Source organism: Dermacentor silvarum, chromosome 2 (genome assembly GCF_013339745.2).
Source record: "Dermacentor silvarum isolate Dsil-2018 chromosome 2, BIME_Dsil_1.4, whole genome shotgun sequence".
NCBI lineage: Eukaryota > Metazoa > Arthropoda > Arachnida > Ixodida > Ixodidae > Dermacentor > Dermacentor silvarum.
Genome location: NC_051155.1, coordinates 110,528,336 through 110,554,278, shown reverse-complemented (window position 1 = coordinate 110,554,278; position 25,943 = coordinate 110,528,336). Strand labels below are relative to the sequence as shown.

The 25,943-nt window shown below is 51.0% G+C and overlaps 1 protein-coding gene across 1 annotated transcript in view; it reads right to left on the bottom strand.

Annotated features, from left to right (window-relative positions):
- Window positions 1-23,095, bottom strand: part of LOC125943506 (uncharacterized) — a 38,455-nt gene extending 15,360 nt beyond the window's left edge. Inside the window, exon 1 of the mRNA XM_049662856.1 lies at window positions 22,935-23,095. Coding sequence (XP_049518813.1) covers window positions 22,935-23,095 — 161 coding nt within the window. The remainder of the gene's footprint in view (window positions 1-22,934) is intronic.
- Window positions 23,096-25,943: the final 2,848 nt, after the last annotated feature.

Sequence of the window (25,943 nt, the reverse complement as noted above, 5' to 3'; positions counted from 1 at the left end):
AGTAGGTAGCTAAAAAAATTATTTTTGACAATGAGATACACAAAATAAAAGACGGCAAAGTAAAGTAGTGTGCCAACGAGCAGTCAGACTAACTGAAGGGTGAAAAATGAGGCTCTGCGCGTTGCCTCGTTGGTGCTGCTACAATTTCTTTCTCTTTCTCTCTCTCTCTCGCTCTCAATTTTCTCTTTCTATCCCCCGAGCATAGCAGGCACCGTGCGCATGCTCTCCTTCCCTCTCCTTAACGTCCCATGTCAAGGCAACATGCGCACGGTACGGAGAGGAGTCGAAGCATACGCCGCTTCGCCAAGTGGTTGCTAGGCAACGCGCAGTGACGTCATCGCCAGGAGCAGTTTTTGTTCGCACTACGCGGCGCAACCGAGAGCTTGAACAGCTCCTCTGTTAAAATTCTCTTTCCCCTCCCACCTAAATTGGAGGTGAAGCTCACAGTGATGAGGTGGCCAAGCGATGACAAAATAATGTGAATGTCAACAAATGTGGCAAGCTTAACGGAATGGGCGGACGGTCAAAACAAACACAGTTTCGAGCACTTTCTGATGTCGGGGTAAAACAGGCGTAACTGGTTTGGCAACGTTTAGGATACAGCAAGAGAGAGAGGGAGAAACAAAGGAAAGAAAGAAAAGGAGGTAGCCAGTGTAAATAGCGGCTGGCTACCCTGTAGTGGGGAAAGGGGTAAAGGGAATAAAAGATGATAGAAAAAACAAATAAAAAACAAATTAAAGTGAAGTAAGAAAATTGGCGCAATAAAGCGACCCTGAGCGCTACAACTTTCAAAGCTGGTCGCACAATTCACAAGCCCTTAAGAACTTCATCAGAGCCCTTAAAGGGCAACTCCGGCGATTTTTGACCACGTCAAGGTAATGGAATATTTGGGTTCCCGAGACCCTCCTGTGACGCGCCTGATAGGAGAATTGTTCCGCAAATTCGAAAATATTTTAGATAAGCAAAAAAGCGCGAAAACGAACCCGAAACCCGACGAAGCAGCCGAGCAAACCTCTTCGTGTGACGTCACGAGTGTACCCGCGGCGGGGGATGCGCGCTGGGCATGCCGGTCTCGCCCGCGGTGCGAACGAAAGCGGTGAAGAGCAGACGCTCATCTGATTTGTGACCGCGCCGGACCTTCGGGAGACATTGTAAGCTGCACCACCTCTGCGGAACAGTGACAGCTATGATTATGACGAATTCAATAGCCACGAATCGCCGTTCGCATTCGACCCGCCACCACGAGAGCCAGCGCCTATATGAGCAACATATCGTGCTGCAACATGAAGACCAAGCGTAGCCCTAACCACTGATTTTGTACGTGCTGCTTGCTATATTAGGTGTTCTACTCCTTATCGGGGAAGTGCTTGGCACACTCTCTGCAAGATGTGGAGGACGACTTTCCGCAGTTGTATCCCGCAAGCACGCAGCTGACAGTCCAAAACACCGATCCGGTGCATTTGTTTAGATCGGCAGCTACAGCGACCGCTTGTCGTTCGCTTTAGATATAATGCTAGCCGCTCATCAGTGCCATCAATTAATGTCAGAACATAGCAAAACACGCCAATTTTGTGCACGTAAGCACCGTTGCGCGCTGCATCTGAGTTGCGCTGATATGAGCGACCACACGCCTTCGAAAACAGCGAGCTGGAGGCCGTAGTACGGGAGTGCTGTTATGATGCCTACTTATCGTTCTTCGTATTCTCTTCATGCACGCAATGTGTCCCATAAGTGTATACAGACGTGCACTTTGCGCGTATGATCGTTCATTTAGAGAACGCATAGTTTTCGCGTGGAAACGCCGATGTGACACCGTTGGCAGCCGAACGAGATGGTTGTTTACGCTGCGGTATTGAAGGGGTTTCCGCTTGCTGCCCATTTAGGGTATATGAGGTAAACAGTGCACTTTGGAAGCTAAATGAGTCAGCACAACGATTATTACGTAAAAATAAACCCATGTACGTAGTCAGATTTAATTTAGGGAAGCGCCGGCGAGTCCGACTAGCCACCTTTGAGAACGGCAACGTTCGGATGTTGATAGCGCGTCGTGTCGTCGCTTCAAGCTTTTTGCGTGTGCACTGTACGAAGTGAGGAATCATCATCATCATCATCATCAGCCTATATTTATGTCCACTGCAAGACGAAGGCCTCTCCCTGCGATCTCCAAATACCCCTGTCTTGCGCTAGCGTATTCCAACTTGCGCCTGCGAATTTCCTAACCTCATCATCCCACCTGACTTTCTGCCGTCCTCGACTGCGCTTCCCTTCTCTTGGTATCCATTCTGTAACCCTAATGGTCCACCGGAATAGTTCATTCCAAATCCGTATAGTCAAAACTGAACTACAGAAGCAGTGTTCTTCATCATCATAGCTTAATTAACTTCAGGTTAGTCGCTCAGGTCCGCCAGCAGTAGGCGCACGAACTCGGCGAGTGTGTTATAGGCTTAACCTCGGCTTACCGCGATCGGCATCGGCTCAAACTGTGTGTGCGGAGGTCGAGGGCTGAAGTTCGTGCAGCCAACAACGCAACACCATTTACCACCCCCTCGATCACTTGCCCGCGTCCACAGGGAGTGCAACTTCTTGCGACAGTAACTTCTCGTGCCAAGCACTAGCTCACGATCGTCGATTCCTCCGCGCTCTCGTCGCTGTCGTCTGCGTGATCCCGGCATGCTCCGCGTGGACCATTCCTGACGTCACTCACAACGTGGCCTGTAACTGAGGAGGAGGTAAGGTAGGGCGTTCGAGGCAGCTTGACATCGACATCCATTGATATCGTAAAATCACCGGAGCTGCCCTTTAAGGCCTTGAGTGCCGAAGCCCGTCTAGACCAGTGTCCTAAAACATTTTCCTCTGTGAGGGGGCGATTGTCCCTTTTTTTCAAGCGCAGTCGCGAGCACTTTTCTTTCCACAATGTAGCGGGGACAGTCACCGAGGAGGTGCTTGATTGTCTACTCGCACCCGCAGTTGTCGCAAGCAGGGCTGTCAGCCATTCCAATGCGGAAGGAATAGGCGTTCGTGAATGCCACGCCGAGCATATCTTTGGCAAGGTCAATGACATCTGGCACGTTACATGACGGTGCTGGCGTCACGACGATGGCATGAAGAAAACGGGATGACGACACTGGAATGGCGCCGCAGGAATGACGACGCTGGAATGGCAATGACCGTATGACGATGACGGAATAATGACAATCTTATGACGACGCTGGAATGACAACGACCGTATGACGACGACAGCAAAACGGCATCGGCATGGCGATAGAGTGACAGCATGACTACGGCAACGGCATAAGGACAACAGGATGAGGAGACTGCAATGACCACGACAGAATGACGACGATGGAGCGACCGCAATGGCATAACGACGGAGAAATGACGTAGAAATGACCATGGAATGGCAACGAGGATATGACGACCATGGCATAACGATAATATGCCGCGGATATGACAACAATGGTTTAACGACTACGATTTGACGTTGACAGCAAGGGGTAAATGGGGACGACGATGCCCGAAAAAGTTGCAGTTTCGCACGAAAGGTGAAGCATCGATTACGATAGCAAATTAATAGTACGAAGTAAGGATATTATCTTTATCGGCGATATAAACTTGCGAGCATTCGCTTACTAACTAATTAACAAGCGCAGTGTAACGCGCGCAAAGTTAAACATGAACACATCTCACTTGATGACCGCAGTGACTCGCCGTCAAAACGCTAGAGTGAGGAAGCGCGGCAGCATCACCGAGGGAATTGGCTTACTGCCTCTCGTTTCAATGCTAACGAAGTGCCTAAAGCACAGCGCATACGAAGCTACGTGCACTCGGCGCACTTTGTCCACGTCGCAGATCACTTTCGAGATACGGTACCCGTGCGGTAGCGCCGTACGCAGCAGACGCTGAAATAGAACGCCCTCGCTCTCCGTCTGTCCCCTCCCCCCGGTACCTCACGCACGACGGAAGGCGGAAATGATGAAGACGGATTGATGATGACGAATGACAACGACGGCGTGTTTGTGTTGGAGCTCCCGTGCCCATTCATGCACTTCCCCTACCACCGTTGACCACATAAGTATACACTATATTACGTGCCTGTTTGCACAATATCCGATACCAGCCAATTGTACAAGACAGCAGTAAGCAGCCAGAACCCTCAAAGTGGAAGTGGCCAAGAAAACCAACTCTATAGGCTCACTTGTGTCCGAGTCGGTGTATGCGGTATCATCATCAGCATTGGCTCGAGTATCGTCGTCTTCATCCGCAACTGGCTCGGTGGCGCCCCTTGGGTTCCGTTCGTGCGCGTGCTCGGCACGCGCTCGTGGCACTGCTCCCGCGTTCGTCGTCGTCGTCTTCTGCCACGGCTGGCGCCGTTGCCGCTCATCATTCCTTCATTCACTTCTCTTCTGACGTCGTAATAGGGAGGCCTCGTTTACGGGGGTATGAACCATTCATTGTCACACGTGACGGACATATATAATTTTGAAGCAATTGAATTTCGAAGATTCGCAAGCGGCAAAGGTGGGCGAATGCGGCTAACCACGCCGCCGAGCAGACTCGAGACGTCGAACGCAAGCTACAACAGCGACGAGCAAAAAATGGTACAACGCAACGGACGGAAAAGTTGCACGAAAGGGAAGGAAAAGTAGAAGGAAAGGGAAGGAAAAGTGGTGGGTCAGGTACACGCACGACAAGCTTCCTTACCCCCGTTTCTCGACAGGGGAAGGGCTGTTGATTTTTTTTAGCACACGTATTGAGACAATCCGATGCCGAAACCGGATAGAAGTGCAACACGCGATTTTCTCATACGTTTGTATCATATTAGGAGGCCAGTATAAGGAGGCCTTGATGATTATCTATCTATTCTATCATCATTTCGTGTAAACTTCATTGTTGTCTTTGCCTTACTATATTATGTCAACGCGTTATCTAAATTGTGTTTTCTAACCCTTGTGTGCATAAAACTGTGGATTGCGTTTAAACTGTTTGTGTATAAATTACGATGTGTTTTCGTTACCCTTCTGTACATAGAACTGTTAATACATAGTTGTGCAAATTTTTCTACACGTGTATATTTATCACCTTTGTTAGTGTATACTTGTCGTTCAGTAGCAATGTTTATTATAACCTTTTATATAACTTGTTCATTTCTTTCAATATGTTCCCTTTTTGCCCCTCCTGCTTGGTCTTCGGACTGCAGTATGTAATAAATGAAAAAAAAATAATGCGAAGTATTTTAGAATGGCAAAATGGCGTAGGAGACGCTAATGGGTAGGCAAACGTTTTATTTCCTTAGTGGTATTTTAGGTGCTTCGTTTGATGCTTCTTCATCCGCGTGAGTGCTACGAAGTTTAGGTGATAGCGGCCTGTGCATACTGAAATATGAAATGTACTCGGAAGTGGCTAGATAAACACCTCTGGTGAACACGTGGTCGGTGACATCACCATGTCGTGTAGTGGGCACTTGGTTCGTGGTGTTTGGGCTGATGCCCAACCCTTCCTCTATGTAAGGGAGTAATTAACCACTGGCTGACTGGGTTCCGTATTTGGCCACTTCGTTCGAAAGAACTCCGGGCGAGTGCGATTTCGTCGCGTGTGGCCACAAAGAACGTCCAAGCACGAGGGAACTTTCTCGTGACAAAAAACAGGAGACCACCACGGATTACTGACACTAACCGGAGTGAAGACAATGATATTGTTGCGTTGGGGGAGCTGGAGTCGAAGGCAGCCGGATAGGCGGCCTCAATCTCACGCCGGACGATCCTGGTAATATTACCAGTGTTGTTGGGACGAGGAGCGTTGGCACAGGAAGATGTCGCTGGGGTGTTGGGTAGACGGGCAAACTGCTGGTCGATACGTCGGCTTTTAGCGAGTTACAGGCGGCGACACTCTTTTATAACTGCATCCACCGTCGCCACGTTGTTGAATACGAGCAAGTTGAAGGCGTCATCGGCAATGCCTTCGAGGATGTGGGAAACCTTGTCTGGCTCAGTCATGTGTGCGTCAACTTTGCGGCACAGAGGCAAGACGTCCTGAATGTACGTGACGTAGGGCTCTGTGGACGTCTGCACACGGCCGGATAACGCCCTCTGCGCGGCAAGTTGATGACCGTAGGGGTTGCCGAACAAGTCTCGGAGCTTTTGTTTAAGCGAATCCCAACTGGTGATCTCATCTTCGTGTGTCCGAAACCAAACTCGAGGTGTGCCACCGAGGTAAAAGAGTGCGTTGGCGAGCATGATAGTAGGGTCCCACCGGTTATTGCGGCTGACGTGTTCGTGCAGGCTGATCCAGTCGTCGACGTCTTCCCCATCTTTGCCCGAGAATACGCCAGGATCGCGGGGAGCGGGGGCGCGATGTAGGTCGTCGAAGTGGCAGCAGGTGTCGGAGCCGGCTGAGTTGAGCTGTCGTCGGTGGGAGCCATGACGGAAGGCTCGACGTACCGTCCACTGCGAAGCTCAGTGACGAGGTACAGGGAACGTCCACCTCCACCAGATATGTTACGTAGGAAGACGCAGACGAAAAGCTATATACAAGTATATTTACAAAGAAATGCGCCGCACTTGGCCAAGAAGCCACAGCCCGCAGTAGCCTCTAATCTTCGTCGTCGTCTTCACACTGCTCGCCTCTTCGTCAAGGCAAATACTGTTCCGTAGCAATATGGTTGCCATGCTATGAAGATGGGGGAGTGACGACGACGGCATGACTGGAACACGATGCCGATGTTGAATTGATCCCAATGGTATGATGAAGATTGTATGCCGACATTGGTATTACAACGAAGGTGTGTCGGCGATAGCGTGGCGACAAATGGATGATGACAATTTGTTGGCGACATTGCTATAGCTACGACAAAATGACAACGATTCAATGACCACGACGATATGACGGCGACGTTGTGTTGACGAAGCGACGTCGGCAATGGCATGACTAGGGTCGAATGATAACGACGTTATGACGATGACGACTAGAACACGGCGGGATGACAACGTTGTGGTAACGCAGAAACAGCAACGGAGTAAGAAACTTGGAAGACATTTAAGCTTCGCTTTTACGAGCTGAACGCGATGGCGTTCAGATATCCCTGACTGCTTCTCACGCTTCCCGACAACTGCAGCTTACGCAACCGTTATGGTTTCCGGGAAACACTGGCGGCGAACGCTATGCACGAAGGCGAGCTTTCTGGTAGAAACGCGGCCTCTTGCGTGGGCCGATCCCGGACATAGTGCATAACCGCGCCCCTCAGAAAATCCATAATTTTCAGGTTCCCGTTTTTGTTTCGCACTTTTAATATTTCAGTCTGAGAAGAGTTAACATAAAAGGCATGCGCTGTGGGTGTTTTGTTTCGTGACATTTGTTTGTGGATTGTCAATCTCAAAATTCCGAAGAATAGCTTTGTCAAGAATGTAAGACAAGGTAGAAGCAACATTAGTGGTAGAATGGCGTGGCAATATAACCCGCATATGCAGCACGTCATATAGCAAGGCATGGCATATACATGTACCTGAATATATGCTGAAGGCCTGCGTGGTTAGGGGTGATTTTCTCGGCCGCGGTCGCTGGCGCCGACGACGGATTTTCTGCGACACAGGGCCTTAACGCTTTCGCGTTAAAATGGCGGCAAGATGACGACAAGAATACAAAAGCGACGAAATGACTACGACGGAATGATGACGAGAGCATGACAACGACGGCATGCTAGTGCTGGAGCTCGCGCCTGCGCTAAGGGCATCCTCACCTGCCACCGCAGACCGCCTTAATTCTCACTATGCCCGGTGTTTATTGGCACAATGCCCGATATTGGCCAATCAGGCCACCTTAATTCATACTAGTGTTTGTTGGCACAATGTCCAATACTGGCCAATCGAGCCACCTTAATTCGCACTATATCCAGCGTTTGTTTGCACGATGTCCGATAACGACCACTCAAGGTCACCCTTTTTCGCACTATACTCATATTGCTGCACTGTTCCGAGATTGGCCCACGTTTCACGGAGTTAAATTGTCATCAATCGCATCCTTCAGTCTGAACTTGCTGCCACCCTTGGCTCCGACTAGGCAATGAATATCCATCGAACCACGACAGAATTATACAAGTGTGTGGTCTCCTTCTACGTAATAGTCAAACAAATTTCACACATTTTAACAGCGAAGCTGTTTAAGCCAGCCGTAATTTGTGGTGCGTATGAAGAACCTACCAAGAAAAAAAAAAAAAAATTACACCATCTTCCCGTAGGGGAACCCTAAGTAGTCTGCGAAGCAGCCATGGGGTCGACTAAAGGTAGTTTTATCAGCTGTATAAACTTGGACATGCAGCAGCGCCAGCAACGCTCAGAACTGTTTTCGACGCCGTCGGCGTTTTGCCCGCGTTCGCACCGAACGCTCGCGGCGTTGGTGACTGTTGTCGGTTCCTCTGGGACGCCTACCGTCGCGCCTCTAACCTAAGCTGCTTCGCATTATCGCGCGCGGAGCCGCAGGTGTTTCCATTCGTTGCGCGATCCGGAGAGGAGAGGAGCGTCGGAGAGGGCAGGAGGCATGCCGAGAAGAGAGGAGATGGGCAAGAAGAGGAAATGAGGGGGAGGAGAGGAGATGAGACAAGGAGGGGAGTAGAGGAGGATGCGCATGCGCAGTAGGGGTGTGGACGCCGCACGGCGGAGGGAGGGAGTGACATAGCCCCGACCATAAGATGCTTCGCATCTAATAAACTTTCTTGCGGAGGCGGGATTCCGACCGACGTACTCCCGGTCCCAAGGCGAGCGTCGTAACCACTAAGCTATAAGCCACGCTTGCAGAACATGCATTTATGCGAACCATATGATTGCGTTCGAGCGCCGTCGTCTTCTTCCACAGCTGGCGCGTTCGCACGCTCGAGCTATGCGAGGTGAAGAGGTTTTGCGCGCTATGAGAGGGAGAGAGAGACGCATTCACGGAGCGGGTCTCCTGGAACGCGGTGTCGGTGATGCAAGCTGTGCTATGCAACGCGCAGTCACGGCCGTAAGTCCGAGACGCGCGAAAATAAATTATCATCATCATGAGTAATAAGATAATAAGCTCGCGCGCACTTCCGGAAAATGCTGGGCTACGATCACCCAGCTTCACTTTTTCAAGCGTTGCGCGACCGAGTGCAAGATTAAGCGTTTTTTTATTGTACGGCATAAACGTTCTCTCCTGTATTATTAACGCGACAGCGTTAAGGGCCCCGTGTCGCAGAAAACCCGTTGTCGGAGTCAGCGTCGGCGTTGAGGTCCATGAGCGAAATTTTTGGCATATATTTAGGTATATGTATATGCCACGCCTTGGTATGTGACATGCGGTATATGCAGGTTATATTGTCCCACCATTCTATCACTATATAAAGTTGCTCAACCTTGTCTTACATTCCTGACAAAGTTATTCCCCGGAATTTTGAGAATGACACCCCACAAACAGATTTCAAGAAGCAAACCATCGACAGCGCATGCCGCTTATGCTAAATCTTCGCAGACGTAAATTTTAAAAGTGCAAGACAATAAAGAAACCTGAAAATTGTGTAATTTTTATAGTGCGGCTATGCACAACCTCCGAGATCGCCTTTGGATCGGATCACGCAAGAGTCTGTGTTTCTACCAGAAAGCTCTCCCACGGCCGCTGGATAAAAGAAAATTTTTTTTTATCCAGCGGCCGTGGCTCTCCTTCGTGCATAGCGTTTGCCGCCAGCGTTTCCCACCAGCGTTTCCCGGTAAACATTGAGGTTACGTAAGCTGCAGTTGCTGGGAAACGCGAGAAGCAGTCAGAGATCTTGAATGCTATCGGCGTTACACTCTTAAAGGCGAAGCGTAAGCTTCCTCATTTTTTAGGGGCGAAGCTCCTTATAGCGGCACCCGTTCGTCCCCGTCGTATTAGGTAGCCACGTCTAGTTTATGAATTGCTCAATAGATGGCGTTGTGTGTCCGTATATGTATGTATACCCATATATACATATATATGTATACGTATAGTATAACCGGAAGCCGACTTCCGCTTCCGGTTCCGCTCCCGGTTCCGCTTCCGGTTCCGCTTCCGGTTCCGGAAGCCAGCTTCCGGCTTCCGGAGAACGCTTCCGGCGTTTTATGAAAAAAAAATTCCGAAAGTTGTGTCCGTAGCGCGGAATCGAACCAGGGACCCCTCGCTTCCGAACGCGCGGCGCTAACCACTACGCCACGAAGCGCACATAGACTCACGCACCACGATTGCAATAAATACCCAACATTAACGAAAGGCCGCGTTTCTAGCGCGTTTCTAACGCGTTTGTGCTAGCGCGTTACGGCCCGTGTAAGAAGCTGGTGTAAGACGCTGTGGCCTCTCCGCCTTACCTTCAACGCGTTTCGAACGCAATGCCCAAGGCGTGGCAAGTCAAGTTCAAGTCGAGGAGCGTTTATGAATACGGGGGGTATACTCTCTCAGAAGTCATGTGATGGCGTCGGCAAACGCGGTGCACGTTCCGGCATGTGTAAATGGCTGCGTAAGACGCTGTGGACGCTCCCCCTTACTAGAGAGTACTGCACGTTTCTAACGCGTTTGTGCTAGCGTCCCCTTAAGCGGGAGATCCGATGATTCCCTCCGGAGCTTCGCCCACTCATCATCATTCACCCCGTGGATATGCTGTGATTTTTTTTATTTCATAAGGGAAGAGCTTCTTCTGCAGACAGCACAACACGAGAATGTGAAACGTTGGTTCGTGGCAAATAATTACTTTCAGTGCACAAAATAAGAAAAGCGTGCAGAACTGTAGCAAACGCAGGTTGCCCGAATAATCCAGTTGTGCTTCTCAAGTTACGGCTATGGCAGACGCAGCATGCCGACGCAGTGGCAGATGACGCGCTACCGAAGAATCAAAGCACGGCCACAGCGTTGCCGCTTCAAGGGAGCGACTCTAGCGCCTTCCGGCTGTGTAGGTCGCCATAGTGAGCTGTGAAAGTGAGCTGACTGTAGTAACGGTGCACTGCTACCCTTGAGGCAGACACCCGGCGGCTGATGCTGCAAGCACTACCCGAAACATGTCCGCAGATTGGTCACTGAAATTACGAAACACAAACGAACATTTATTGCCAATAAAAGAGGCTTATAGCGGCATGTGGTTCAATTTTAATATTACAATATAGTCATATCCTTATTCTGCGTTAAGAGATGACAGAACCGCTGCGCAGCACGATTCCCTGTACCTACCGCGCTGCAGCAATACTGAGCACTCAAGTGTATATTTGCATCGTAGTCACGTTATTTGTGTATCTATTTCCCCGCGTACGATCACAGAATGTCTTCATTTTCTGTAGAAGCTTTAACGATTTGTTACTCCTAAAGATCCACCGCGTTCTCTCAATACACAGCTGTAATAGTGTAATTCTCGTTTATTCGCAGCTGTATCAATGCAGGACCCAAACATATTTGAACTGAGCTAAGCAGTCAAGTCACTTGCTCACTAGAGAACAGATAAATTATTCGTATGTTCGCTTTACACGACAATGCATGCTAATGTCCATCTTTTTTCGAACACCACCGTTGTCATGACCCGACCTTTCAAGAAGCACTTCTGCGTTTTGCTTGTCCACCACTCACAATCGTGGAAAAAGGCAACCGCACACTTTGAATAAAAAAAAGTCGCCCTATCTTGAAGTAGACTGAGAGGTTGAGGTGTCGGATGACGCTATTGCTCCATCAGACCTTTTCTTTGATGGCCGTCGCTCCGGAAAGTTCGCACTCGTCAGGGTAGGCCTCCGCGGTTGAGGCTCTACTATTAATGGCGTAGGGGGTGTCATCAAGAACGAAGCTGGCGGTTTACCGGTCTTCGTTTCTGTTGGTGCTTTGGTCCAAGATGGAAGGTGCTGAAGTGGTGATATTTGGCTGGTTGAGGTAACTGAGCTGCTTAGAAGGTCTTCTTGCTTTAACTGTGGAGATAACGCAACTGACACTGGAGATAACGGACCTGATGCCGCACTGCCTGTTGTGGTGCCCGATCCAGGTGGGCTTGTTTGCTGGGGCTGAAAGTCTATTGCTTTTGGAGGCGATAATAATAGCTGCAGTTGCAGAGGCACAGAAGAATTGACCTGGATCAGTGGCCCGTGTTGAGTATTAGCACCTGGTGTTGGTGAAAATGCATTAATCTCCACGAGCGGACTTTCTGGTTTCTCGGGTCTTTCAGGTGATTTTGGTGACTGTAACAGTGATCTTGTGCCTGTGCTGCTAGAGAGATCTACCGGTCGCATTGGTGATGCTAACTGCGAAACTTCGCTTGGTCTTGCTTCTATCTGCAGCGACAATCCTTGCATCTGACCGAATTCGATGGGCCTAGGCGGCGAAAGCAAGTGCAGTGACATTGGTTGGACACCCGAGAATCCTATAGGCTGAGGCGGAGTAGATAGGTTAACTGACATTGGTTGCGATGGGGAAAATTCGATGGGCTTCGGTGGCGAAAATAAGCCCAAGGACATCGGTTGGCTTAACAAGGATCCAATCGGTTTGGGGGGCGAAGATAAGTCAAGTTGCATTGGTGACGAAGTAAGAAGATCGAGGGGCCTCAGTGGAGTAAGTATATCTTCTGACATTTGGTGTGTATGTGAGAATTCAATCGGCTTCGGTGGTGAGAGCACCGCAGATTGCGAATTAATTGCTTCGGTTTGCTTTCCGTCCTGCGTTGTTGGCTGTGATGGTGTAAATTCGATGGCTGGAGGAGGCGAAATAGCGGTCGCGTCGTTATTGTCTTGATCAACCCGAGGTGGCGATTGCATAGGCGATTTCAGAACGATTAAATTCGAGTCACTTTGTGGGACATCGGAGCGCTCTGGCAATGCAGAAAGATCTGTTGGTACTTGCCCAAACTGCTTCTGACTGTCTTCCCGATGTGGAAATTTGTCGAACGTACTGCTCACCGGAGCAGGGCTAAACAACGACTTGAATCGTGGCGGCTCGATGGTGACTGGTGTGAGGCCAATACTGGAAAGCTGTGCAGGTTGATAAGCCGGCAAGTACTCGAATGCCGACGACCTCGAACCGGGGCGCCGAGACGTATGTGTCACTTCGATGTCCACGGAGCTCAGAACGGTAGTCAGTTCACGTGATCTTCTGCCGGATAATTTCGGTGAACGCTGCACGTGTGAGAACGACGCGGTCTGCGTGCAACGGAACGACGCCCCACGGCGCATAGCCACACTGTCGAGGCTCTGGTGCGAGTGGCCGCCGTAGCTGGCATTTCTAGTTGCAGAAAACGCTTGCCTTGCGTATTCTGCGATGGAGGCTCCGGATCCCGCTGGTGCCCACCCGGATCTAGACAGGCTGCGTCCCGCAAGCAAGGACGGCACCGTGCATCTTGTGCTCCTACAGCTGCCTACTTTCCGTAGAGACGTGCGATGACATACGCCCCTCCGTGTACCACTGACGCTGCCGGACGACGCGTAGGCGACGGGCTGCATAGTCGACGAAGCGTTCACGGCCAGCGGCTCTCGCCTAAGGGACACAGGCGTCGGCAGCGAGGGACCGGTGACTGATATGGTGGTGAGGGTTGCTGGTGCTGCGTTACTGTTACTCCATGAGGACTGGCGCGAAAACGATGAGTGGACCACAATTTTCGACAGGTGCACAGACGCGGAGCTCGCGGTGTTCGGGGCTGTACACCCCGAAACGCGCCGCCGCATCACAATTTTGGGGTTCCTTTGACACCGGCAAATTTTCAAGATCGTCGTCTTCTGTTCACTTGGCTTGCTGTGCAGGCGCTCCTTGTGCGGTTAGATGGTGGACGCGATTGTTGAGCGGTAATATTGCGTGTGCGATAACAGCGGCCATTGCTGACGGAGGAAATGAAGTGTTCTCGTCGTGCTTTTTCTTTTAAATGCGCTGCTTTAAAAACGCAGTTTCGCAAGAAGAACACGAGCAGGGCAGAAGAAGAAGACAACGTTATACTTTCTCATTAGAGCGATTCTTGGCATCTCTAGCACGTACCTGGATTTAATGGGAAAGATTGAAAACATAAGTCAAATCAATGCGGCTAATTCATATTTTCTGCCGCATCAAAGTGACTTTCTTATATATTTTTAATTCAGAATATGCAAACAGAGCTGCATATATTCTCAGCGTATCAGCCGGACTCAGTATTTTGAAGGCCAAGTGTTTCTTGCTACATCGAGTTTATCTATTTTAATTTATATAAATAAATATAACGCAATTTTCGACAGCCTGTCGAGGGTGCAAGGGTTCGGCATCGGTAGTCAGCGTCTTCCATAGACTAACTAGGGAGAGGGGACGTGGATAATTCGGCGGAAATCTCCTCACAATAAAGGGGTTAGAGCATATCAGACAGTTATTATTAGGCAAAGAAAGGCAGCTTACCGATAAACTTAAGTTGTAAAACAGTTTACGAGTGTATTCTGTCAGCACTCACCCTAGTGAATAAACTTTGTGCTGTTGAAGTTTCTGCATGACATGAAACTAGACGAGCGGCTCTAGTAGCACCACCATCTAATGTACATAAGCACTTAGCACTTCTCATCATCATCCTTCCCAGTACTTTCACTCCCCTTCTCTCTTCCCCAGCGCAGAGTAGCGGACTAGAGCGCACTAGCTCTGGTCGATCTCTCTGTCTTTCATATGAATAAAATATGTCATGTAGGATTAAAAAAGAACAACAGTTTGGCCCGAAGGAAGAAGCATTGGCATTGATAGCAAGGCATAGCATTGCTCTCAAACTCCTCTGTGTTCTAAGTATACGTGTTCCAACACGTTGGTGCCAGATAGCACGTAAGGCAACTACTGTATGGCAGAACGAACAACGTCATATCCGCTACCATGCGTCTCACCACACTCCCAGGGTGACTTGCGTAGACCACCACCACTGGCATTGCAGGCGTCGCATCTCGAAGTTGCACAAGGTGACACCAGTGAGAAACCCCCGGCGTTCGCGAGTACTTAGTTCAATTTTAAAGGACATTGGCTTGACGTTTACTATCGGTTCTATTCGGACAGGTTCATGCACGCAGCAACGGTCACGTCAGCAGCGGAGGGGAGAACGCTGGCCTGGCTCCACCACGAAGACGATGGAGCGGAGCGTTGATATTGTGTCCCCTTCGGTTCGTCGTTTCGTAAGCGCCGGCGTCGTTGGCGGAAATAAGCATGCCGAACATCATCATCCCGAAACACCCCAACCGGTCAGGTTCTTCGCGTGGCGCAAGGCGTTAGTGAACAAAAATTAAATTTCTCAATGTAGAATCTGTCAGAAAATCCTAAAGCACGGACTTAACCCCTACCTACAGACGTGATAGCATCGGTCTGTAATTTCAATATACGAAAAAAAAAGCCTGATAAGCATCCAGGGATCTTTGAATGCTATCGCGTTCCACTCTTAAAGGCGAAACTTAAGCGTACTCCAATTTGTTTGCTCTCAAACGCACTGTGTGTCTCTGGAAACACTCTAATCATTCGCGCACGAGCGGCACGTTAGCGGGCCAGCACGACGCCGCCGACGGCAGCGCAAATGCACCTCGAGCCTCCGAAAAATTCCAATTGCAATCAAACTTGAGTAGGAGTTAACCGAGGCAGCGATGGAGTGGAAAATTACATGTTTAATAGAGGGAGGCGCCAATACGGCCATACGCACTGCAAAGCAAGCAAGGTGCAATTTTGTTAGTCATGATAAGGATGAAGGCGAGTTGCCAAAGTCACCTACACGTGCTTTTAGGAGCGAAGCCACTTAGGCTCTCACGATGTCCGTTGTCGCCGTCGTCGTCGTAGCTCTCCGTCACGCACGTAGCGCGCATACCAACCGCGCACAGCTGTTGCGCCGGCGCCGCGCCGCTGTCGCTATACACTTCGCACTGCAGTATGGAGGAGCGCGAACGTAAGCGCAAACGTCGTGAATGTGATCCTAAACTTCGAGAAGGAGACGCGGCAGCCCAATGGCAACGCTGCGAAGCTAACCCCGAGCTACGAGCACGAGAAACAGCAGCACGCTGGCAACGGCAGCAAGACCCCGAAGCGAAAGCTCGAGCAGCAGCCGTAATCATCCAAGGAGCTGCGCTCCATTATCAGGATTTACTTCGTGGATTGGCTGCCAATTTTTAAAAATAGTTCGGTGGTCTCTGTGCTTTCCAGCAGGACTCATATCTGTGCGGCTAGACACATAGATATTTTTCTTTGACTGAGGACAGAAGTACCGTCTTATTCGCAAAATGCACAAAAATGTATTCATCTACATTATTCGTGGAAGTGGCAACGACAAGGCTACATTGTCGTGTACCACCCCTTCATTTTGACTTGCGCAGCTGTGAAGGCAATAAAAATGCTTCGGCGACTTCCGACTTCTGAAGGCAACAACGGGCTCCGCAGCCGTCTTTGATACAACGCTGATCATTTTCACTATGCCGACGACATCAACACTGGACTTTCTCCTGTCTAATTTTTATGCATTCCTATCTCCTTCACCCCCAGAACAGGTAGTCAATCGGGCTCAGTCCTAGTTAACCTCCCTGTCTATCATTTATCCTTCTCCGTCTCTTTAGCTGCCCAGGTCTGCTTTGGTGGTACGTTCTATAGGCTACATTGGCAACGAATCAATTACACCGTTTTTTCTATCCTGCTGGTGGTTTTTCAGTGAAAGGAAACGACTTTTCAAGGTTCCGCTTCATTATCTTGGGTTGGCTCTATACAGGTACTGATGTACTGTCACTCGGAGAATCGATGTCAGGATACAACCACAGGAATGCTTGTAGAGCAGTATATAATTACCTCTGACGAAGAAAGAGATTACTCTGCTAACGCTTCCCATTTTTCCACGATTGATTTATCTCTACTTTCATAAATCATAAAAGTGAAATAGAAAATGAACTATTCAATCAATCATTTTTTACCGGGCCCAGGAACAACCCTATGGCCTTAGTGGTGACCGCATGCATACATTGAAAATTAAAAAACAAAAACGAAAAGAAACAAACAAGCAAATCACAACTACAGGAGAATATAGTAAAAAAAGACAATAATTAAAACGAAACAGTTATGAAAAGTGCGCCATCACCCAGTCGCCGATGACGTCATTACTAAGGAATGTGGCGAGTGCGTCCACCGATACAATATATGAAAACAAATCGTTGGCGTGGGCATTGGCCCCACTGCGTATGCGCTACTTCTCCTGCACCGCCGCCACTATATTATAGAGAATGCGCTCCGCGCGCGCCACGCGTTCCGGTGCTCCCGCTTTCTTTCTGAACAATGAGCGACGGAACCGGTGGAAGTGATTCGTCTGCCGCAGCTGGTAAATGAGCTGCCAGAGCCTCTGCTTAGACAGCTCGCACGATCGCAATTGGACGTGCCACGTGTTTGACACCCGTATAAAATTTTGATGACTTGCCTATTCCGGTAGCGTTGGGCATCACATTTCTCACAACCACGGACGTAATCTTGGAATCATGGGCTTATTTTCATGGTGCATGTGCTTCGCAGGCCATAGTGCAGGCCGAGACCCAGCGCACGCGACAATCGCTTCATTATTGATAGCGTTCAACGTCTTTGTGCGGCGGTGACTCCCGGAGGTGTCACCACGATTTAGAAACAACAACCACCTGTTTCCAAGTTTACTTGCCGGCCACGTGACGACAGCGCACGCGCTGCCACTTCCGTCGGGAGCGCTCAAAATGACGCTCAAGATCAAGCACTGCCGGACGCGCGCGCGGCCTGAGCGTCTCCCCTCTCTAGACGCTAGGACAATACGAGCACGGCGTCGTAGATGCATGGCGCGCAGTCAGGCGTGCACGATTAGCCTCGTGTGTTTGGACCTTAAGAGCGGCGCTCTAAAAATTTGGAAGGCGATTCAACGTCTAGTTGAAATTAATAAAGGCAAAGTTTTCCTGAGCGAGTTGGGGGTGAGATAGAGGCGGATTCAGTGCGCACCGCTATCGAGTCACCGTTCGTGTGAGGAGTGTAGGAGAAGCGTCGGATAATGATGATAATGATGAAATAAACTTGATTAAAAAATAGAACCAGTTACCTTGTGTATGTCAACCTCAGATGGGTGGCTTCCTTAGTCCGGGATGCCATGACCCTTGGCTGTCCGCCTTGCTCGGTCCACCAGTCGTCGCTGGCCCTCCGGGTCAGCGCTGGTCAGCAGGTCCCCCCACAGCTCTTCAGGTGGTGCTCATTTGCTGGCACCTCCATGACAACGTTGCACTTCCAAATCATATGATAGAGAGTATTGGGTATCTTCAGAACTAACAATTGTATTCGTATAGTGTGGGATGTGTCTTGCGCGATAATGTGGCGTGTGGGAAGGAATTTGTTTGTAGTCTTCGTAGCGGCACGGCTTCCTCCCTACTAAGCGGGGGATGAGGTGGTGGGTATTTCCTTCTGTCGAATTTGTAATGTTCTATGATGTCTCTGTATCATTTTGGGATGGGCACCGGAGTACAATCGCCTCTCGGGGATGCCCGGTTGTTATGACCTCGGGATGTAGCTATCAGCTGCTATGTTCCCCGCAATGTAATCGTGTCGAGACATCCACACGATATTATTGCCTGGTGGGTTTATAGCTTGGGCAATTACCAGCGGATCCTTTTTGCCTCAGGCGTCCCGTGTACGTGATTGGTGGCGTTGGCTTACACTCCCAAGGTTAGTTCTAGTAGAGAAACGTATATGCCCCAGAAAGTGGATAGGAAAACGGTGCCGCGGTAGCTCACTTAGTAAGAGCTTCGCAAGCGTAATTAGAAGACGTGGGTTCGCATCCCACCGGCGGGCAGTTGTTTTTAACACGAAATTGTTTTTTGCCGGGTTCCACGACAACTTCCTCTAGAAGGGGTGAGGTCGGCGCCAAGGCGTAAAACAAGCCCTCGTGACAGGGATAGCGCCGCCATCTATAGGAGCGGTGAAGCGAAATACTGTATTATGACACTAACAAGCGCCGAGAGTGAGCGCTTCGGTAGCTTCAGCGCAGCGGAGGCTTCAACGCGGTGTATGGCGCTCATGCTTTGCCCAGGGGGCACTGCAAAAATGGTGCTGAAGAGCACCCTCTGTCCTGAACTTGGTAGTACCAAGCTCGGTCGTCTGCTTCGGAAAGCACGTTTACAATACGGACCCGCCAATTTCCGTTGTGTTTTACCACGGCCTGCAGCGAATATCGGGCGCCGAATATTTTTTTTAGGTGTGGCATGTTGCGTTAAGGCAAGAAATTATGTAACGCCGAATACGTGTACGCCGTTCAAGAATTAAGCGGCGAAGTTTTAGCACGGTGTCAATCGCAAGTGAAGCGCGTCGCATACGAAGTTGAACTTCAGCTAAGGTTTGCACACTGCTAGATTCAGGCGCAGAAACGCAAGGAAATACTTGCTATAAATGAATTCACAGCGGCGATAGGCAGACATTATGTGTACGGAACTGATCGAGCGCACGACGGTCCGCGCCGCGACGGCAGCAGTCTTTCAGAATTGCGCGAAACGGCGGGCCTCTTGCAATCTTTGTTGACTGCATGCCGCTAGATAAGTATATAGTTATGCTTGCGCTGTAGTAGCGGCCATCTGTCCCTTGAGAAACTGATAAATAACTGATGCAATGCATGTGAGCTCGCAGTAACGTACGTATGTACGTGCGAATCACGCGCTGCAGTCCGAGCTCGTGCGCCACTCGCTTGATGTAGCTCTTAATGACAGCGCTCGAACATCGATGTGCTGTAATCAATACTGCCTTGCTGCGCTGCGTTAACGTGTTGGCTTGAGGTCAAGGGTGTGCACATTTAACTCTCGAAGCTGTGCTGCTTGTAGTGGGGTGGTGAAGCTATATATCCAGCGCACCCGACGCTCCGCTGCGTGAGGCCTTGAAGGAAAACGGTAGAATTTGATGTTGGGATTCAGGCGTTCTTGCTCGTGGCAGCCCCCGAAGCAGCAGTAATGACGTTACGCTTTTTCGAGGCTGAGCTAGGTCTCCCCGGATCGGCGTCACCGATTCCTTCTGCTTCCAGCATTACGTCCCACGGCACACAGAGAGTCCATTTTCACAAAACTAGGCTGCGGCCAGCTCGTATAGCGTGATCGGCGTGATCTGTGAGGAGCCTTTTCGCGCTCGCAACAGGGAATAAAGCGGCCATTTATGCTTTGCCCTGCCTCAGACAGCGCTTCCTTTATGTTGAATCGGCCGCATCTGGCTGGCATTGATAAAATTGAGGAGGCGCTGCGTGAGACATGGACGCCATCTGGCAATACATCGGGAAACATGAGCTTGTCCAGAGGGTTTCCTTCCTCCATGGCAGAGGGCGCTCGTCGGCGCGCACTCGGGGGAACGTCGTTCGTCGGCGCGCATAGAATGGCATTTTCAGCGCAGTTAAGAAACTAGGGTCTTTAGAGTTACGTATCTATGTATTTTCTATTAAAGGAACACACCTCCTAATACTTACCTAGTGATGTTGCGCCTCAGATATGCGTAATATTTACTTTGTGATCGATAACGTTCACAAGTATGAACAGCCGTACCAGTTTAAGTAGTGTGGGCGGTAAGCAAGTGGTCCAACTTTGGCCGGGTGGCTGAATCGGGTGACAGACAGACAGACAGACAGACCAAATTTTCAGCGTTTAAGTTCCCCAAGAAAGACTATCGTCTTTAAAAAAGTGCGAATCAACGCAAAACTCCGGCTATTAACGTGCTTCGCCACAGCCAGGGCTCAATTCTGTCAATACTACCCAAGCTAGTTCTACCCAGATAACTTTTGTAGCCGCCACCAGGCGCCTCTACTATACCTCAAACTCCAGCGCAAGAGGCCTATATCCTAGTGTTGGCGGTGTATGCCTTCTGATGAGGTGACTACGCATTTGCCGCTCATGGTATGTCTGTCGCGTCGGAGTGCAGCTTCAACATGCACCAGCCGTGCTTTATACATGCCGCCTACTGCTTGGCTTGCGATGGCACCAACTACGAAAAATTAGGGCTGATCCCACTTTCATAGGAATCGGTAGAACACGAAAGTGAAACATGTCTTCACAGAAGCTGTTGCATGTTTGCTTCGTGAACTCACGGTCCGCCACAGAGAAAGGCGCATGATTGGCGAGTGGGCGACCGTGTTGTTGCTCGGCGCGCGGCGACCTGTCGGCGAGCGCCGTCCTGCTGGCGAGTGGCTTTGGCGAAAGTGCGAGAATTTTGATCCTGTTCCGCAGTGGCTAAGGGAGTCAATCGAGCAGCGAGGCGCTCAGCGACAGGAATGCGAGTGACAGAGTACGCACCGTGCGCCGCGAACGCTCTAAGGCGTTCTGCTTCACGCTGGAGTGTCCCTTGCCGGAGCACAGCGAGATTCGCCCGGCGACGTCATTGCCTTTCTGCGCCACTTAGCGCAGCAGTTGTCTCAGGTGGTGCCATGGCAAGCGAAGCAGCAGGCGATGCACTGCTGATGCACATTGAAGCCGCAATCTGTAGGCGACGAGGGGCCATAGGCTTATCCGACGCGAAAGCCAAACCACAGAACACCTATATGGCCAAAACATGTGCGGCAAGTGCCTACACGGGGCCACATACTCTGGCGTTGCAATTGTTCAGCCACCATGGGAATGATGGGAAGTACGTGGATTTGTCTGATCTTCGTGCTTGTGGATTTAGACGTTCCTGTGACTTTGTTAATTGCGCTTCATATGCCTTTAATGTCATAAATTTCTGAGTAATGTATACTTTACAAAGTGCAGAAGACACTGCGAACACGCACAATCGCAACTAATTACTACGGTTCCGCTTTCCGAGGTGGCCAAATCGAAACGCACCAAGCATCTCAATGCACTGGCGCGGCCGTTATAAATTCACAAGGGCGTTTTATGTCGCGTGTCCAGGCGTTCGTCCATGGCGTAATGGTTTCAACATCGGGCTTCTCTTACAGAGTTCCTGTGTGCGAATCCTGCCGTCGGACAATATAATAAGGTTTTTTTATCGTATGATTATTTATTGTACAAATATTGTATGAAACTATGCACGAGACTATACTTGGTTGTGTATTCTATGGCTACACCGCGTTGAACCGGTTGAACCCTCCACTGTGCTGTGACTATACCGAAGCGCTCCCTGTCGGCGCTCGTTAGTGTCACAATGCAGTGCTTCACTACCCCGCTCCTAGATCGCGACTATCACATCCGTTACATCCGTTGCGGGAAATCAGTCGTGAATCCCGGGATAAAACATTTTCGTGTTAAAAAAAATTACACCATCTTCCCGTAGGGGATCCCTGAGTCGTATGCGAAGCAGCACGAAGGTCGACTCAAGTTCCCATTAGTTTTCAGTTCGTCATTTCCGTTAGGTCGAGGTACGTAGCTACCGGCTTCGCGAGCCCGAAGTTCGGGATCGGCCTGTCGCCGCTGCCGTTTCGTGGCAGCGGCTCGAGCCCTCTTCTCCGCGGCGCTGTCCACGGCGCTGACACTGGCGTTGACGCTGGCGCTGTCCGTGGCGTTACATAGCGGCGTTGCGGGAGAAGAATGAGAGGAGCGGAGAGCGCGCGCGCGTTATTATACCGCGAGCTACAGTGGCGCCCCCCAGCGGAGTATGCAGCGCCTACCGTCGCGCCTCTAACCTAAGCTGCTTCGCATTATCGTGCGCGGAGCCGCAGGTGTTGCCATTCGTTGCGCAATCCGGTGAGGAGCGTCGAGAGGAGAGGAGGAATGCCGAGAGGAGAGGAAATGAGACAAGGAGAGGAGGGGGAGGAGGATGCGCATGCGCAGAGGAGAGGAGCGTCGGCAGAGTAGGAATGCCGAGAGGAGAAGAGATGAGACAATGAGAGGAGGGGGAGGAGGATGCCATGCGCAGTGCGGGTGGGGACGCCGCACGGCGGAGGGAGGGACATAGCCCCGAGCATAAGATGCTTCGCATCTAAAAATCACCACCCCTTCCACTCCGTGAACATGGCCAAACAGCAAAGCTGCCTCCCGGTACAGCGTACTAGAATACTGTACTCCCGGCGCTGCCGATGTGTTTCCCGCGTTTAGGGCGCGTACTTTGGGATCGGCCTCCCGGCGGTGTCGTTAAACTCGGCATCTCTGGCGCGCAGCTCTCGGTCGGCCCTACGACGACAAGCCCGCTCACGATCCAACTCTCGCTGACCCTCGCGGTAGGCAGCTTCTTCCTCAAGAGTACGCACTTCTCGTGGTCTTCCCATAGTTGTAGCGGGGATGGTATCTGCGGAACCACTAATCCGAAGCTCCGTATGTACAACCAACGCTAACGCGAACTCCTCTCACACCCAACTCCCCCGTTTACCTACCTTTTTTAGTATTGCACGGGACGACTTACGACAACCCCCCTCCCCGTTCGCCTTTTCATCAGCACCCTCTCACACCATTGTCACAGGGGAAAAGGGGTCACTCCAACCCCTTACCCCCCGTTGAGCCATTCTTTTCCTCCCCTCTCCCGCTAGGTCACGTGGCCCCTTTTTAGCGAAGTCCGGCGGCACAGGGTCCACATAAACAGCTTCGCTGTAAAAAAATGCTGCGCAATGCGGCGAAGAAAGGCAACGGCGTCGACGGGCAAATATCCCTTTGGTCCAGTGAGAGACAGGCCAGCGTGAAGCAGAATCTTTCAGCGCCATTCACTGCGCAAGCCTAAAACTCTGCATCTCATGTTCCTGAAGCTGGGCACGGCACAACTCAACTGGCGCAACATGGTCGCCGACCCGCAAGTCGTGCGTCTTTCGCAGCAGCCGACCGTGAGTTCAAGAAGCGATTTTGTAGCGTTAGCTACACTGGCCTAGCCAAGCCCGTTTCGCGCGGCACATAAAGAGCCGTGCTGCGCATGCGCAAAGATCAGTGATGTCACACGGCTTGCGCACCGGAGCCACCGGAGCCGGCACCTCTCGCGCACTCCGCCGCCGCCGCGCGCGACTCACCGCCGCCGGTCTGCGCATTCCAGAGGAGTGACGTCGTAGCCGTGGTAGACGCACTGGCGCCGGCGCGCGCTCGCTGTGCAGTCGCCGTCTGACACTGCGCTGGAGCCGCTGCGCTTCTGACTGGCGTTTGTGTGTGTCATTGGAGCAGCAGTAATCATGACAATCAAGCTAATCCTTGACAATCTAGACAACCAGGAAAGCTAAGAATAATCAGCTGAACCTTTGCTAACGCTACGTATATCCTGGCATAGCCGAGCTAAGCCACTGCAACATTTTTTTAACAACCCGTTCGGTTTCGCTCGGACGGTTTGCGAACGCCTGTGGTTTATGGCAGATTTGCGCAGTGCTCCGTCGCATGCAATGCAGTGTCTCCGGTGGTTGTTTCCCAGTCGCGAGTCAGGTTCGACGACTCGGTAAGGGCCTTCATACTTCGGGAGTAGTTTCAATGAGAGGCCAGGGGCGGTGAACGGGACAGAGAGCCGCACAACGCGCCAGGAAGCAAGGTGGCCGCGGAAGTGGAGTCGCCGCGAGTGCTCTTTTGGCACTCTTGGTCGTTGGAACTAAAGGCACGTGCGAGGTCGCGACATTCTTCAGCATGCCTTGCTGTGCCAGAAATAGGCGAGCCCTCTGATGCATCCGTCCGGTAAGGTAAAATTGTGTCGATGGTATGCGACGGGTGTCGACCGTACAGTAAGAAAAAGGGCGAAAAGCCAGTGGTGCTCTGAGTAGCGGACGACCGATCTCCCCCACTTCGTGTGTAGGAAAGCTCCTAGAGCACATCGTTCTCAACCGGCTACAACCATTCCTGGAGGACTCGAGGAAACTTCCAACAACGATGATAGGATGCCGTCCACACCTCTCAACACAAGACATCCTACTTCAACTGAAAGAGGAGGTGATTGTACCAGCGACACGCAACTCCCCCACGGCTATCCTCGCCTTACATCTTAAAGGGGCGTTCGATAACGTCAAGCATACAGCAATCTTACAGAGGCTAAACACGCTGGGCTGTGGGGCCAGGACGTATTCCTATACCATAGATTTCCTCTCAGATAAAAAAAGCCATCATAAAGGTCGGGGACCAAGCCACAGACCCCTTTCTACTGGGCGGGCGCGGCACACCGCAGGGCGCAGTATTATCCCCTCTCCGTTTCAATATCGCCCTAACAGGCCTCCCGCCGCTCCTCGATAACTTCCCGGGGATCCGGCATGGCCTATATGCCGACGACATTACCATCTGGTCGTCCACGGGGTCCATCGGGGCAATGGAGAGCCGGTTGCAGGAAGCGGCAGACGTGGTAAGCAACTATGCTAAGTCATGCGGCCTCAGTTGCGCCCCCCAATAGTCGAAGCTACTCCTGGTCTCACGGCGAAAGAAGCACGCATCCGACTCGCCCACTATCAAGATACAACTGGAGGGACACACCATCGTTCCGTCTCAGAGCGTAAAGATATTGTAATGGTTTTCCAGTCGGATCGCACCAACACAATATTATTTAACAAGCTTAACAATACAACAGCCCAAGTTGCCCACATGATTCGGCGAATAACAACCAAGACAATAGGCATGGGGGAGGTGGACACGCTTTGGCTTGTCCAAGCCTTCGTCGTGTCTCGAATAACTTACGCTATTCCATACGCACTACTGAACGCAACGGAATTCACAAAAACAACACAATAATCAGGAAGGCATATAAGCAGGAGATGGGCCTGCCAATCAGTACGTCCACAGAACGCCTACTACGACTAGGCGTGCACAACACGGCCGAGGAGCTGATCGAGGCACATTTATCCAGCCACCGAACAAGGTTGGCGGTTACGGTAGCGGGGAGGTCCATCATCTTACGCCTGGGGCTATCTGCTCCTCTCAGCCATCCGCCGCCTCAGACTGTTACCTTACCCCATGCCACCCGGAGCAACATCACCGTGCCTCCTCTACCTCGCAACATGCACCCAGTGCACCACGCACAGCGAAGGGAGGCCCGTGCTCGGGCCATACAGAAGCGATACGGGACTTTACCCTCTACAGCCTACACGGATGCGGGATCTTACCACAGACGCGCAGCCACAACAGCCACCGTAATCGTCAACACAGAACATCAGAGCAGCATTTCGCTCACCC